Raw genomic sequence first — 15,145 nt, 5'->3', positions numbered from 1 at the left:
TTATTTGCAAATATTAATACATGGTCAGCATATTGATTTTCTCATTCCTAAGGGAAACTGTATAGAGTTACAGAAAGCAAGGAACTCTACTGAGGGTGAAAGAAAAAGCAAAAAATAAATTTAAAAAGTGTTAGGACTGCAGGAGGTATTTTATTAACACTTGTAGCAATTTCCAGGAGACATATCTCTATGGTAAAGATGGTTGTTTATTGTAAAACATATGCTGTATTTCACCAAGTAAAAGGAAATTATTTTTGAAAACCTATCTTGGAAGTCCCAACACTTCTAAATTAATCATCCAGGGTATTGATAGTTTATACTAAATCTAAGTCTTATATTTGTCCAAAGCAAGTCAACTAACATAGCATGTAGAGATTTATAAGTCGGCATAGGATGATATAAAAAAAATAAAAAATGGCAGCCAATATGTATGCATATTGGAAGTAAATATCATGAGGAATGTTGCCTGTGATAATTTGGCCTCTATCAAAAGTTTAGAATTTTCTTTTGGCATACTACTTCTTTCTAGTCTCCTAAACCACCGTCTTCCTTTTCCTCTAATATTTCTATATCTGTTACTTTTGTATATTTGCTTCATGTCATCCTATTCTTTGCAATTCTTTTCTACCTTCACTCCAGATAATAATCCTTGGATGCCTGGAAAAAAAATGCAAAACTGCTCATGAGTCCCTCCTCTGTAGGGTATAGTGAACCTGGTGACCATATCAATAACTATTTAATCATGTATGAGAAAATGTTAGAAAGTTTATTAGTTTTAAGTTATGTTACTATATTCAACACCAAATTTGTGGTTTAAAATATTCAATTTTGTCCCCAGTATATTTTTTTTCTGACCAGTTCAGAGCCTAGAGGAGAAGAGTGATGTTATGTATATATTCTTTAACTTCTATTAGAGACTACAAAAACATTTATTTAAAATAATTAGAGCCATAAAAGGAGAACATGAAACACTTAAGAGACCAAGATATTATTTTAAAATAACACATAGAGGCAACTGGGTGGCTCACTCAGTTAAGCATCCAACTTCGGCTCAGGTCATGTTATTGTGGTCTGTGGATTTGAGCCCAAGGTTGGGGTCTGTGCTGACAGTTCAGAGCCTGGAGCGTATCTCGAATTGTGTCTCTCTCTCCTCTCTCTTTCTCTCTCTCTCTGAATGTCCCCTGCTCGTACTCTGTGTGTTTTTCTCTCGAAAATAAATAAACATTAAAAGTTATTAAAAAATAAAATAAATTATAAAAATAACACATATACTTGAATTAGAACTAATGGAACTTCTAGAAAGACTTAGTCATTGAAATAAAAAGTAGTGAAGTATATATAAAGTGGCAGATTAGACATAGCTGAAAAGAGAATTGCTCAATAGAAGATTGAGCTAAGTAAATTATCCAACCTTCAGCAAAGGATAAAGACGGACAATATGAAAGAGAATCAAAATTGACACAAAAAAGAGAAAAATCTGACATGGGTCCAGTAGGAACTCCAAAAAGAGACCATATCTGAATATATAATGGCTGTGAATTATTCAGAACAGAAAAATAGAAATAAATTCTCAAACACAGAATAAATAAACCTAAATGAACACCTAGAAATACTGTAGTAAAATTTGAAAATCCCAAAGAGAAAACAAAGAGATTGCTACCTAAATAAAAAATAATAATTAGTGATAGCAAATTTCTCAACCACAAAAAAGGTCCATGGGTCATAGAATAATATATTCTCAATGCTGAGGGGGAGAAAATGTCAACCTAAGATTCTATATGAAGTCAAGCTTTTGTTCATGAATAACAGTGAAATAATGAAAATTTCAGGCAGATTAGGGAATTTTTACCACTAGATTCTCACCAAAAGGACACTCGGCAGATACACTTTAGAATGAAGGATATGGAGTCAAGAATGAAAGGATATGATATAAGAAGAAATATGTCAGAAGAAATCGGTGAATATGCTAATAGATATAAAAAGGCATTGGTTGACTATACACAAATAAAATGATAATAATAGATTGAGAGTATTGAAAGACATAAAGGGAGTATTTAAAGTGTTCAAGGCAAAACTAACTTACCAAACAACAGTAACATGCAAAACTGGAGGGGAGAAATTAAAGTTAAATTACTTTATTATTTTTCAGTTGTTTGAATGGAAGGTGTGTATACTGATTATTTTAGACTCTGTTAATTCAAGGACAAATGCTAAAATTTGAGGACAATCTCTAAATAAGTAGAAATAAAATCCATAATCTTCACATGGGGAGAGGAGAAGGAAAACATAGAAAACATGATTAATGCAATAAAAGGAAGGAAATGGGGATAAAGATCAGAACAAAAGTATACAGTAAATAGAAAGCACAAAGTAATAGTAAAAATCAATTTAAATATATAAGGAACAATAATAAATGTAAATTAAGCAAGCCTATTTATTAAAATAGTGAGACTTTTAGACTAGAGGGGAAAATCTTACACAACTCCCAACCTTTACCCCAATATAGCTCTTTATTTTTAGAAAGGACAAGTAGAAAATCAAAGGGCAAAGAAAAATTGAAATAAAAGACGACAGGAAATACCAGGCAAACATCAACAAAACACTTAATGTAACTAAATTAATACAAAGCAAAATAGACTTTAAGTATGATTGTTAGAGAAAAAGAAGTTATTGCATAATGACCCAAATGACAGGTTATAAGTTTTAAGCTTGTATACACTTACCAACATAGCTTCAAAATATATCATACAAAATACACCATACTTTGAAAAAAATATATACAAATCCAGAGTCATAGTGTGAGATTTTAACATCCTTTTTTTTTTTTTTTTACAAATAGTTTATTGTCAAGCTCGTTTCCATATAACACCCAGTGCTCATCCCCACAAGTGCCCTCCACCATGCCCATCTCTCCCCTCCCCTCCCCACACCCATCAGTCCTCAGTTTGTTCTCAGCATTCAAGAATCTCTCATGGTTTGCCTCTCTCCCCCTCTCCCACTGCTTCCCCCCTTCTTCCCCTCCACGGTCTTCCATTAAGTTCCTCCTAATCCTCCTATACGTACAAACATATGGTATTTGTCCCTCTCTGCCTGACTTAATTTCGCACAGCATAACACCCTGAAGGTCCATCCATGTTGCTACACATGGCCAGATTTCATTCTTTCTCATTGCCATGTAGTATTCCATCATATAGATAAACCACATCTTCTTGATCCATTAGTCCATTGATGGACACTTAGGCTCTTTCCATTTTAACACCCTTCTTGATGTTAACACCCTTCTTGATGGATAAAGCAAAATTTAAAAAGGAAATAACCAATTTGAGCAAAAGTCTTAACAATCTGGATTTGTAGATATTATACATAGGATGTTGTATTCAGCAATAAACCATACATTATTTTTTTAAGCAAGTGAAGAATATACTTCAAAATTTGCTTGAAGACTGGTCCTCAGATTTAGTCTTAAATATGAAAACACTGATAATCATGAAGACCACACTCTCTGATTAAAGTGTAGTACAATTAGAAATAAAAACAATAATATACTCACTTTTGTATTTGGATAGTTATGAAACATTTCCAAATATTTCATGGGGAAAAAATGTAAAAATTAAAATTAAAAGATATTTCAGAGCACCTGGGTGGCTCAGTCATTAAGCATCCAACTTTAGCTCAGGTCATGATCTCATAGTTCATGAGTTCAAGCCAGCGTCGGGCTCTGTGCTGGCAGCTCAGAGCCTGGAGTCTGCTTCAGATTCTGTGTCTCCCTCTCTGTCTGCCCCTCTGCCTCTCATGCTCTGTCTCTCTCTCTCTCTGTCACTCAAAAATAAATAAATATTAAAAAATAGATATTTGGAACTGAGAGATAATTAAAACACATACGCCAAAACATGTGAGGTAACTTGTAGAGTACAGGGACATTACAGTCTCAAATTAATCTTCTTTTAAGAAGACATTTTTAAATTAAGGTGCTAAGGTTAGAATGTAAAAATTAACATAAACACACAGAATAACAACACCTTAATATCAATAATATAATACTTTCCTAATAAATTCTAGAAAGGAGAACAATATAATAGGAAATGAGAACAGAGAGGAACAGCAAAATCAAATGCTGACTATTTAAATGACTAATAAAATAGAAAAAAAATTCTGGCAAGTTTGGTCAATCAGCTCTTTGTAATTAGAAGATGCAAATAAATATTAGGGATGGAAAATGGAGAAATAACTTAAAATGTCAGATAACGTAAAAAAATGTTGAGAATACCATGAATTTTACATAAGAAATTTGAAAACAGAGGCAATGGTTAACTGTGTAAAAACACAATTTATCAAAAACTAACTCATTTAAAAAGGGGTCTGAATAAACATATAATCAGTAAAGAAATCAAATCACTAGTTTGACATCTCTATCCCCTCAAAAATGCTAAACTGGTTTTTGTGGGAGCCTGACAGTGACCACAAGAAAGCGTTGTTAGGGACGCGGGGATGTGCCTGCACACGGGGCTCCCTGCCTGGGCAAAGCATGCCTGCAAACAGGGTGCTCTGCCAGGAGGCCTGCACACAATATCCAAGTTTAATGGTCCGCTCGCGAACGAGGGAACATGCCCTCCTTAGAAGTAAGGAGGAGGCTGGAATTGTGAGCAGGCCTCTTAGTAAACATGTTGTGGTCGCTTCCTCCCTTTGCTCCCCCCTGTCCTTGAAATGTGTTTGGCTACTTGCCCTTAATTGGTAAAGGAATGCATCTTGTAGATTTCAGTTTGTATCCAGTTACCGGGGTATAAAATAAACCGCAAGAGGGGCTTGCGTAGAATTGTTCCTCCGGCCGGAGTTGTGTCTGTGTCTGTCTTTTGTGTGTGTCTTGTCCTTTGTGTCATTTCGTCCTCAACAGTTTTACACATAAGTTCTTACAAAAATTAATTATCTCTAACTTATGTGAATATTTCAGTGGAGCGGAGACAGAAGGATAGCTCTTTGTAATTGTTACAATACCATTGATATCTCAACCAAAAGAGGATAGTATGAGAAACCAGTACTAATAAGGCAATCTCACATGTTTAGAAGGGTCATAAATTTACTCTCATTTTTGTGCTACAGAAATATTTAATTATCTGGCATTTTTGTCACAAAATATGAAGTTGAGATTTGACAGGTGGCCTAAGCTAATTAAAATACTGAAAAATTATTCAAAAGAATATTTTTTAAAAGTTTTAACATTTATTTATCATTGAGAGACAGAAAGAGACAGAGCATGATCCTGGGAGGGATTGAGAGAGGGGGAGACACGGAATCGGAAGCAGGTTCCAGGCTCTGGGCTGTCAGCACAGAGCCCAATGTGATGCTCGAAACTCACAAACCGTGAGATCATGACCTGAGCCAAGTCAGACGTTCAACTTACTGAGCCATCCAGGCACCCCTCAAAACGGTATTTTAGGGGCGCCTGGGTGGCTCAGTTGGTTAGGTGCCCGACTTCAGCTCAGGTCATGGTCTCATTGTTTTGTTTGTGAGTTCAAGTCCTGCAACAGGCTATGTGTTGACAGCTCAGAGCCAGGAGCCTGCTTCAGATTCTGTCTCCTTCTCTCTCTGCTCCTGCCCCACTCATGCTCTCTCTCTCAAAAATAAATAAACATTAAAAAACAATTTTTTAAAAAGGGATATTTAAATTTGTTTCAGAACCAGCTGTATTTGAGTCCCTATGTTTCCTTATTGATTTTATGACAGAAAACAGATGGACTATTTAATAGAAAAAGTGTTTGGGGGCTTTCCCAGGCAGCAAATCCTTTGGGGGCTGTCTGAAAACAGCTAGAGTAGAGATTCAGACCCCCCAAAAAAATTTCCAGGAGGACTAATATTTGGCAAAGCATTCTGTAAATTCTAAGGTGTTATAGAGGACAAAGTATATTTTAGTACTGATTTTTACTAACAGAGACCAATCCCTTGGTTGATGAGATCTTTTTGAGATTATACAGAGCGCTAATTTATTTGTTTTGGTTTGTTTTGTTTCCACTAATTGTGTAATGTACACAGAGCCAAATCTTGAGAGATTTATAAACCTTTGGGAATTAGTTATATATTTCTAAGCCCCACCTCAACATTTCCAAATATATCAGGGTTCAGGTTTTGAATGTCTTAAGGTAAGTGGATAGCAACTTCTTGGTAGAGGAGGAAAAGGCTCTACAAGTTTAGATTGGCTCTATTTAAATATGCTAATAATTTCTTCTTCAAGATATTAGATTAATAATATCAGTCACATGGCACTATGTACCAGGTTTTTTGTTTTGTTTTGTTTTTTTTGTATAACCTCCATTAACTGAAAAAAAAAATTTCTATGAGGTGGGTTTTACAGATGAGGACATTGAGTCATAGGTGATATCATTTGCCCAAAGTTACACAATTCCAGTGGCAAAGCGAAGATTTGAACCTAGGAGGACTGGCTCCAGAGTGATATTAAAGCTCTAATCACTATGCTATTGTATTGACTTATTTTTTTGAGGGTTATTCATTACTTTTTAAATGACTGCAAAAAAAAATTTTTTTTTTACATTGCAAGACAGGCTAACCACTTTGAAAAGTTTGCCTGGAGAAGGTAATCCTGAATTTACAGGAACTCCTTTATTTCCGTTCTGTCCATATGTGTGCTGGGTGACTTAATTCCCTTGATTTGTGTCCCATTAACTGCATTTGGGTTTCAGCATTTCCTATCAGAACCTCCAATGAGCCAGTTTCCCCAGAGCCCAATATTTGAATGCCCCTTTTTCCTGAAATCTGTTATGTTGGGTTAACTGTAAGATCTTTTTTATGCAGATGGATTTTGCTAGTTCAATGGTGTCCAGACAAAGGCATAATTGGCAAATGTATTACTCAATTGTCTAACTTAAGTTGCTGTGCTGTTAACCATTATTGTTGAAGTTCAAGAAATTGATGAGAATATTTAAATGTGGAAAGGTCTACAAGTTCTTATAATGACAGCACTTAATGACCTCAAACACGTGTTGCTCCCAGGGCTAACCTGGGAAGTTTACTGCCATAGCTGTTCCTAGGAGAGCAAAAACAGAATTAGTTTAATTGCTAGCTCCTTCTTAAATCTAAATCGTAATGTTCTGTTATTCATAGCCACTAATATGCCCCCAGCTCTTGACAGTTCTTTCAAAGTCACTGTAGGAACTATAGGAATCTCCTCAACTCTTTGCTTCTTGAATTACAACTTTTAAAGATTTCTGCTTTTCTAGTTGAAAGAGAGTACTCTTCTTGATGAGACCCAAGAGTAGACATTGCTTTTCTCACTGAATACAAGCGTCCACGCGGCCACTCATCATGGTCCCTGGATAAGGGTGCCTGCTGCTTTGGGAATCTGGGGAGTGATTCAAAGTAAACTTAAAAAGTATTTTATAAATACTTTTAAGAAACAACTAAAAAAGAGTAACTGATAATTATATAGTGACTTAAGGTTTTTATGAGCTTAGTACAGATCTTTTCGTCTTCATAACTACTTTTTTTTCTAGAAGAGGGAACAAAGATTCAGAGAGGGTAAATGACTTGCCCTAGTCACACAGACTCTACACCACATGCTTTCAAGCCCATTTTTCTCCAAATATAAGATACCTTTCTACTTATGTCACCACAGGATCATAGGGTATAAGATTTGAAATTAACAAAGATTTTGTTGTGATGAAAGTCATACGGATATTTTGTAACTTTTGCTTTGGATAAAGTAATGAATACAAGAATATCTCCTTTCCACAGTGTTTGATTCTGATGAAAAATTAAACTTTATTCTCTATCCAGAAGACTGAACTTTATGAATTCTATTGTCTTGACAAAAATATTCACTTTATCAGAGCCCAAAAGGATAGCTACATTCCCAATAATATTTGAGATTCTGATATCTAGCCAATTTAATTATTGTCTCTTGAATGAAGTTACATTGCAGAAAGGAAAGTTAACAGTGGGATCTCTCCAATAATATAACACTGTATTCTAGACCCTATAAAAAGTTATTTTGGTAAATGTTATTAAATGTTACCTTTCTAGTATGAGAAAACAACAAAGTCACAGCTGCCCTAGATAGTTCTGTTTAAAAAGTAGGAGTATGGGGGCACTTGGCTGGCTCAGTCAGTTGGGCATCCAACTCTTGGTTTCAGCTCAGGTCATGATCTCGTGGTTTCATGGGTTTGGGCCCTGTGTTGGGCTCTGTGCTAAAAGCACAGAGCCTGCTCGGGATTCTCTCTTCCCCTCCCCTGCTTGTGCCCACTCTCTCTCAAAATAAATCAATAAACTTTAAAATAAATAAATGAATAAATAGGAGTGTGCAGGAGGGACTGTCTTAGATTTACAAATCTCTGTTAAATAAAAGAAGCGAATTTTTATTTTATTTATTTATTTATTTTAATTAGGCACACACTTGTGTTTTTATATGTTCATGTTTTCTGGAGTCTTAGATAACTATGCAGTTTGAGGAATCTTTTTTACTTTTATTTTTTGAAATAGTTTTCTGGAGGCCCCTTCTTGCTATCCTCAGCTTTCTTGAACAGCTTTATCACATTTCCCTTGTCCTTTTAAATTTGCTGCCTTCATTCTTATCTCATCCAGGTTTATTAAAATTAAGAAAAAGAATGATATGGCAGTAAGAGAGGACCAGTGTAGACTGATAAGTGAATAAATTTTAATGGATATCATGATATTTATATTGATGTCTTCAATGCTTTTTCTTGCATCCAGTTTTTCAGCAATATTGAAAGTTTTAAGTCACTAGATAAATTTCTCCAGAAAAGTGAAATATCACTGCACATCAGTGGCTTCCCTAAATTTATTGAGCTCCATCGAAACCTATCATTATAGGCTTTGTTTATTCTGACATATCAGTCTCTAAATCAGCTGGAATATCTCTACACTCACAAATAGATAAATGTGTCCTGGCTCTGAATCTCTAAACAACCCTCTCTGGTGGTAATAATTTCAGTATTCTTTTGGATTATAGAAGGAATTTTAGTTAATTTATGTGTGAGCCTACTAAAACACTGTGGTATCCACTAAATGGATCTCAAACCAAAATGTCCCACCTCCCTCCTGGCTCACTTTTATAGAGTATTGGCTTCTGCATCAATAATGAAAACGTCAGTCTTATTCCCATGGATTGTTGGCCAAGCTCAGGGCATTTATCTGGTGATGGTTGAGTCTCATCGCCTTTGCTAATTAGGATGCTTAGGGATGTATCCTGGAAAATGTGACTCTGTTTGTTTTAGGTTATTATCTAATTTTCTGAATTCAGAAACATGGCTTTCTTCTCATGTGTTTTTGGAGATAATACCCTATAGAATTAAGCCTTTAAATCAACACATATTGGGGGTACCTGAGTAGCTCAGTTGGTTAAGTGTCTGACTTCAGCTCAGGTCATGATTTCGTGGTTCAAGGGTTCAAGTCCTACATCGGGCTCTGTACTGACAGCTACAAGCCTGGAGCCTGCTTTGAATTCTGTGTCCCCCTCTCTTTCTTACCCTCCCCTGCTTGCTCTCTGTCTCTGTCTGTCTGTCTCTCTCAAAAATAAATAAACATTAAAAAATAAGCAAATCAGCACATATTGAACTCCTTTAGTATGTTGTGGAAGGCATAGAGAGAAAAGTAGAGTGCAGCAAAGTTTCATAAATTATTGTTCATGATCATGGTAAATGATCACGTGTTGCATATATTCCATGTAAAATAAAAAGCAAACTAGGTATCACTCTGGATTTTTTCCACTATTGATATTTTTTCTCATTTTGTAAAAAGGAATTTAAAATCATATCAAGGTCTAAATACTGCATATGTTCCTTCTTGAGTATCATTAATTAAAGGGACATTTTGTACCATGCAACATGACTTGGTGAAAAATTATCAAATTTGATTCCTCACATAATAAAAATGTATCAAGTGAAAGCAGGGAATCCTTTTCCCTGAATCTTTCCTTGGATTTAAGGGAGAACTAAGTCAGGAGAGGAGAAAACTTCCAGTTCTGAGGTATAGCTTCGAGAGAAATGCCAGTGAGAGTTTGGCCTCTAATTATGGAGAACAGGGAAGAGTCAAGAGGGAAACGCTGCTTTGTTGATTTCTCAGGTACTATAGGTGAAAGCCAATCTGCTTTCCTATTTCTTGAACAGGGAAAGTTTAAAATACAGTCTAATAGCCTTTGGCCCCACATTTCTGTCAACCTTATCTACATTGAAAAGAATTTCCTGGCCTACTGAATTTTTCCATTCACAGGATGGAGTGGAAGAATTGATTAGAGCCATTTCTATATATTTTTTTAAATTCACAGTCTGTAAAAGCCTTTTACATTTCTAAGTTCTCAGTTTTAGAGGACATCTACTCACGTAGATGGGCTGACAAATTGAAACAGACTGCTTTAAATCATCGAGCTAGACTCAAAGCCATGTTGCTACTAAGTCTGAAGGTTCTATCGGTGTATGTTCAAAGAAAGAGGATGAACAATATTCTATTAATGCTGTTAAGGAAAAACTAATTCGGTTTTGAAAGTTTGTATTTTCTTTGAAAGTGAGGTAGTTTAAGGGCATAAACCTTGGAGTAAAATGAATGGGGACTTAAAGGGGAGCATTTGAGAGTGTTGGTGGAAACAAGGCTCTGGGTTACACTTGTGGTCTTTGTCCTGGACCTCTTAAATCCATGGAAAGGATCAAGGCATGAGACAGATAAGGGATGGAACAAATCAACACATAGAATGTCATTAATGCTTTGGGAATCAGAAAAAAAAACAACCTTTAATTCAGCTATTTTCTCTTATTTCTTTCTGCAGATAATATCTTGTAAGAACGGCTACTTCAAATCATTCCTCCATGACTGAGTTTATCCTTGAAGGGTTAACAAAGCACCCAGAGCTTCAGTTGCCACTCTTCCTACTGTTCCTTGGAATATATGTGGTTACACTGGTGGGGAACCTGGGCATGATCCTCTTAATTTCTATCAGTTCTCAACTTCACTCTCCAATGTATTATTTTCTCAGTCATCTGTCATTCATTGATCTCTGCTACTCCTCTGTCATTACCCCAAAAATGTTGGTGAACTTCATATCAGAGAAGAACATTATCTCCTTTTTCGCATGCATGATTCAGCTTTATTTCTTCCTTATTTTTGTAATTGCAGAAGGCTACCTTCTGACTGCCATGGCATATGACCGTTACGTAGCCATCTGTAGCCCACTGCTTTATAATATTATCATGTCCCATAGGGTCTGCTCCATGATGATGGCTGTGGTATATTCACTGGGTTTGTTTGGGGCTACAGTCCATACTATCCGCATGTCACTATTGTCCTTCTGTGGGTCTCATGTTGTCAGGCATTATTTTTGTGATATTCTCCCCTTGTTGACTCTCTCTTGCTCCAGCACCCACATCAATGAGATATTGCTGTTTATTATTGGAGGAGTTAATACCTTAGCACCTACGCTGGCTGTACTCATCTCTTATGCTTTCATTCTTTCAAGCATCCTCCATATTCGCTCTGCTGAGGGACGGTCCAAAGCCTTTGGTACCTGTAGCTCCCATCTCATGGCTGTGGGGATCTTTTTTGGATCTATTACATTCATGTATTTCAAACCCCCTTCTAGCAATACTATGGAACAAGAGAAGGTGTCCTCAGTTTTCTACACCACAGTGATCCCTATGCTGAATCCTATGATCTACAGCCTGAGGAACAAGGATGTGAAGAGCGCACTGAGGAAGGTGGTTCAGGGAAAGTAGTCATGCTGACAAAAGGTGTTCTCAGAGGAAGCAAGAAAAAATGAACCAGATGAAAAGTTTTCATGGGCTCTATGTAATTTCTTTCTCTCTGCCAGAGATAAAATTTACCATTACTTACAAAATATACATTTCATACTTGAGAATGATTGAGGCATTTTTGGAGATTTTCAGACAATAAGATTTTCTGATGGTCAGTATAATCTTTGGAAATTTTACATGTATTAGAGGAACAGGAGTTGATGGAAGAGGGAGAACAAATAAACATAAAAAAGAATATCTTGGGGCACCTGGGTGGCTCAGTCGGTTAAGTGTCTGACTTTGGCTCAGGTCATGATCTCACAGTTTGTGGGTTCGAGCCCTGTGTTGGGCTCTGTGCTGACAGCTAGCTCAGAGTTTAGGGTCTGCTTCAGATTCTGTGTCTCCTTCTCTCTCTGATCCTCCCCTGCTCACGCTGTTTCTCTCTCTCTCAGAAATAAATAAAAAAAACATTAAAAAAAGAATATCTTGAAGATATTAGTTAATATGTTAAATTAAATATTAATTTTGAAGTGCTTGATAACTAGAGAGTGAGGTAAGGGTTGTGTTTGAAGGAGGGTGATGTTAATTGATTAAGAATTCCTAGAGAACAGGAATAAAGATGTCTTTAAACTTACTAAGAGAAAGAGTTGTTTTCAGTCCATAGGACTTCATAGTGAGATTCTGAGGATATCAAGACAGAGCTGTAAGGGTAGTAGTACTTATAGTGAAGAACAACTTATAGGTGGATTGTGGTGTGTGTGGAGGGTGTCAGGGAGAGAGACAGAGGCAAAGAGACAGAGAGAAAGAAGAGTAGGTTCAGGATGAAGGTTAGGGGAAGAGATGTCATTAGCTTAGTCTTATCAACAACTTATATACATTCAGTACATATCAATAATAACTACCCTGAAGTCCTACATTGGCTCTCTTGGATACCATCCCTTAGGCTATGACTATCAGCACACAGTCTGTTAGAGCATGGCTCCAATTTAGAGAGCTAAATTAATTTTTAACTTTGTATTAGAATAATAGTTTTAATGAAAATGATATTTCCTTCTGCCTAAATCCTATAGTTCTTTCCTACCACTGTATCTGATATAGAGCTTTATCTTGTGATTTTGGCTATATCTACCATTTCTCTTTGGTTCAGGTGCCTTCTCAAAGAACAGAAACACAGTCTCCCTGGTGATTTCTTGCATTGGGACAGCATTCCCAACATCAGTGCATAACCTGGAGATCACTCTATTCTTAAGTATAGAGCTCTTCTTTGGAAGTTATATGCTTGAGGTAGCTGGGAATCAAGCTATAATAATTTGCAGCTTTGGTTTTATCAATGATGTAAATGTGAATCTCAAAGAACTTTTAATCAGATTTGCAGATGCTGTGAAGTTATGACAACAGATAATGTAATGGTTGACAAAATCATGATTCTCAAAGACCTGTAGAAGCTGGAGTGATGGTTATATTTAATGAGATTGAAAGGCAAATGGATACCATGAGATTCATTGCTTCTATGAAAAGGAATACAGTGGGAGAGAATTAAAGATTTTTGGTGACAGTAGAGCCTATATAAGTTCACAGTATAGCTGCCTAAAAAGTTAATGTTACCTTGTTTGCATTAGATGCATTACAGTATTTAAAATGGGAAAAGTTCCAGTCCTCATTATCACCATAGTGATCAGACAACTTGCATTTAAATGCAGTTTATTCAGAGTTTTCAAGGCCCACTGGCCCCTTTTATATTCTGAGGACTATGACCATGATGAAAGACATGGAATCATACATCCATTGATTTATTCCCTTTTGGTCATTTAATAAATATTTCTGAAAGCCCATTACATGCCTGAGAATGTCCATCCTCTTACTGGTGATAACAGAAGGAACAAAAAACACAAGATCCTTTCTTTCATTAGATTAAGTTTTTCATTTCAAAGAAAGACAATAAACAGGGAGACAAATCTATAATATTGTAGAATGCTTTCTAAAAATATAAAGCATGATAAGAGGATAGAGATTAAAACAGATATGGAGGTGGTTAGCTTACGAACAGAAGGGCTGAGATTTTTAGTTTGTCCAACTTATTCTTGCCACAGGGCATAACCAGGTTAAATGGGAGAAAGTGGCAGAGCGGTACACTTTTTCTCGAATTAAGGGGCTTTTTCTCACATTTCACATTTGCATACCACCACCATTTGTTTGTGGGGTGAGATTCTATGTCGCCCTTAGTCTGCTTGTTAATTTCTTGGTATGCACACAGCTTGTACCTAGGGATGTGAAATGGGTGGGAAAATCCTCACAAGGGGCTATTGTGTTGGGCCCTATATTCACTTCCTGTGGCTACTGCAAAAAAATCACAACAGAGGTATATTGTCTCACAGTTCTGGAGATCAGACATCCAAATTCGTGTCATTGGGCCAAACCAAAGTGTGGGCAGAGCCTAGTTCCTTCTGAAAGCTCTAGGGAGAATCTGTTCTTTGCCCCCTCCACCTTCTGGTGGCATGCCTCAGATTATGGCTACACTACTTCAATCTCTGCTTCTTGCTTCCTCTTCTGCTGTGTAAAATCTTCCTCTGCTTTTCTCTTATAGACATATATTTGAGTGTGTTTAAGGCCTACCTGGATAACCCAGAATATTCTCCCTCTCTGAAGATCCTTAACTGCGTCACATCTGCAAAAGTCCTTTTTGACATAAAAGATAGTATTCCTAGGCTTCAGGAATTAGGAGGTAAATATCCTTTGGAAGACATTTTTCAGCTTCCCACAGAGTCCCTTGGAAACAAGGACCTATGAGATTAAATTAAAAGTACACATTCTGAGGGTCTGCTTCAGGCTCTGTGCAGAGCTTGGAGACTGTCTGGGATTCTCTCTCTACCCTCTCTCCCTGCCCTTCCCTCTCCCCACCTCAAAATAAAAACATAAATTTTAAATATATTAAAAATTAAAAAAAAATTTTCAACATAAAAGAATAATAAAATTGTATGTTCTTTCTGGGATTCTTAAGACTGGTTGAAGCAAGAGAGTGGGAAAAAAAAACTACTCAAACTCTATTAGTCATAAAACCACAAAATATGAACTGTAATTCTTTCGGGATACATGTCTGAATGCCTAGAAAAATATTATTCATTGAGCACCATTACTGGAGCCATTCATAATGATCTCACTTTACTTCGCTCATGAAACTGTTTGATTCTTTGGATTATTTAAAAGTAGAGTCTCTTTTGGGGTGCTCAGGTGGCTCAGTACATTGAGTGTCTCACGCTTGATTTGGGCTCAGGTCATGATCTCATCATCATGAGATTGAACCCTGCATGGGCTCCGGGCTCCATGCTGGGCATGGAGCCTTCTTAAGGTTATTTCTCTCCCTCTCTCTCTGCCTCTTTCTCTCAAAAAAAAAAAAAAAA

At 36.5% G+C, this 15,145-nt stretch overlaps 1 protein-coding gene across 1 annotated transcript; it reads left to right on the top strand.

The window, feature by feature from the left end:
• The first annotated feature begins 10,826 nt into the window (after positions 1-10,826).
• Positions 10,827-11,774, top strand: LOC144228727 (olfactory receptor 8D2-like). Its single transcript, XM_077760620.1, has one exon. It carries the CDS (start codon positions 10,827-10,829, stop codon positions 11,727-11,729), a length of 903 nt encoding a protein of 300 aa, XP_077616746.1. The 3' UTR covers positions 11,730-11,774.
• The last annotated feature ends 3,371 nt before the right edge of the window (positions 11,775-15,145 follow it).

The sequence above is a fragment of the Crocuta crocuta genome, unplaced genomic scaffold, assembly GCF_008692635.1.
Source record: "Crocuta crocuta isolate KB4526 unplaced genomic scaffold, BGI_CrCroc_1.0 scaffold335, whole genome shotgun sequence".
In the NCBI taxonomy this organism is placed as follows: domain Eukaryota; kingdom Metazoa; phylum Chordata; class Mammalia; order Carnivora; family Hyaenidae; genus Crocuta; species Crocuta crocuta.
Note: the sequence above shows the minus strand (reverse complement) of the source record. Positions and strands in the feature narration are given on the sequence as shown.

What these genes read in the sequence shown, in the direction of transcription:
- LOC144228727 (XM_077760620.1), top strand. Translation starts at nt 10,827, where the DNA reads ATGACTGAGTTTATCCTTGAAGGGTTAACAAAGCACCCAGAGCTTCAG.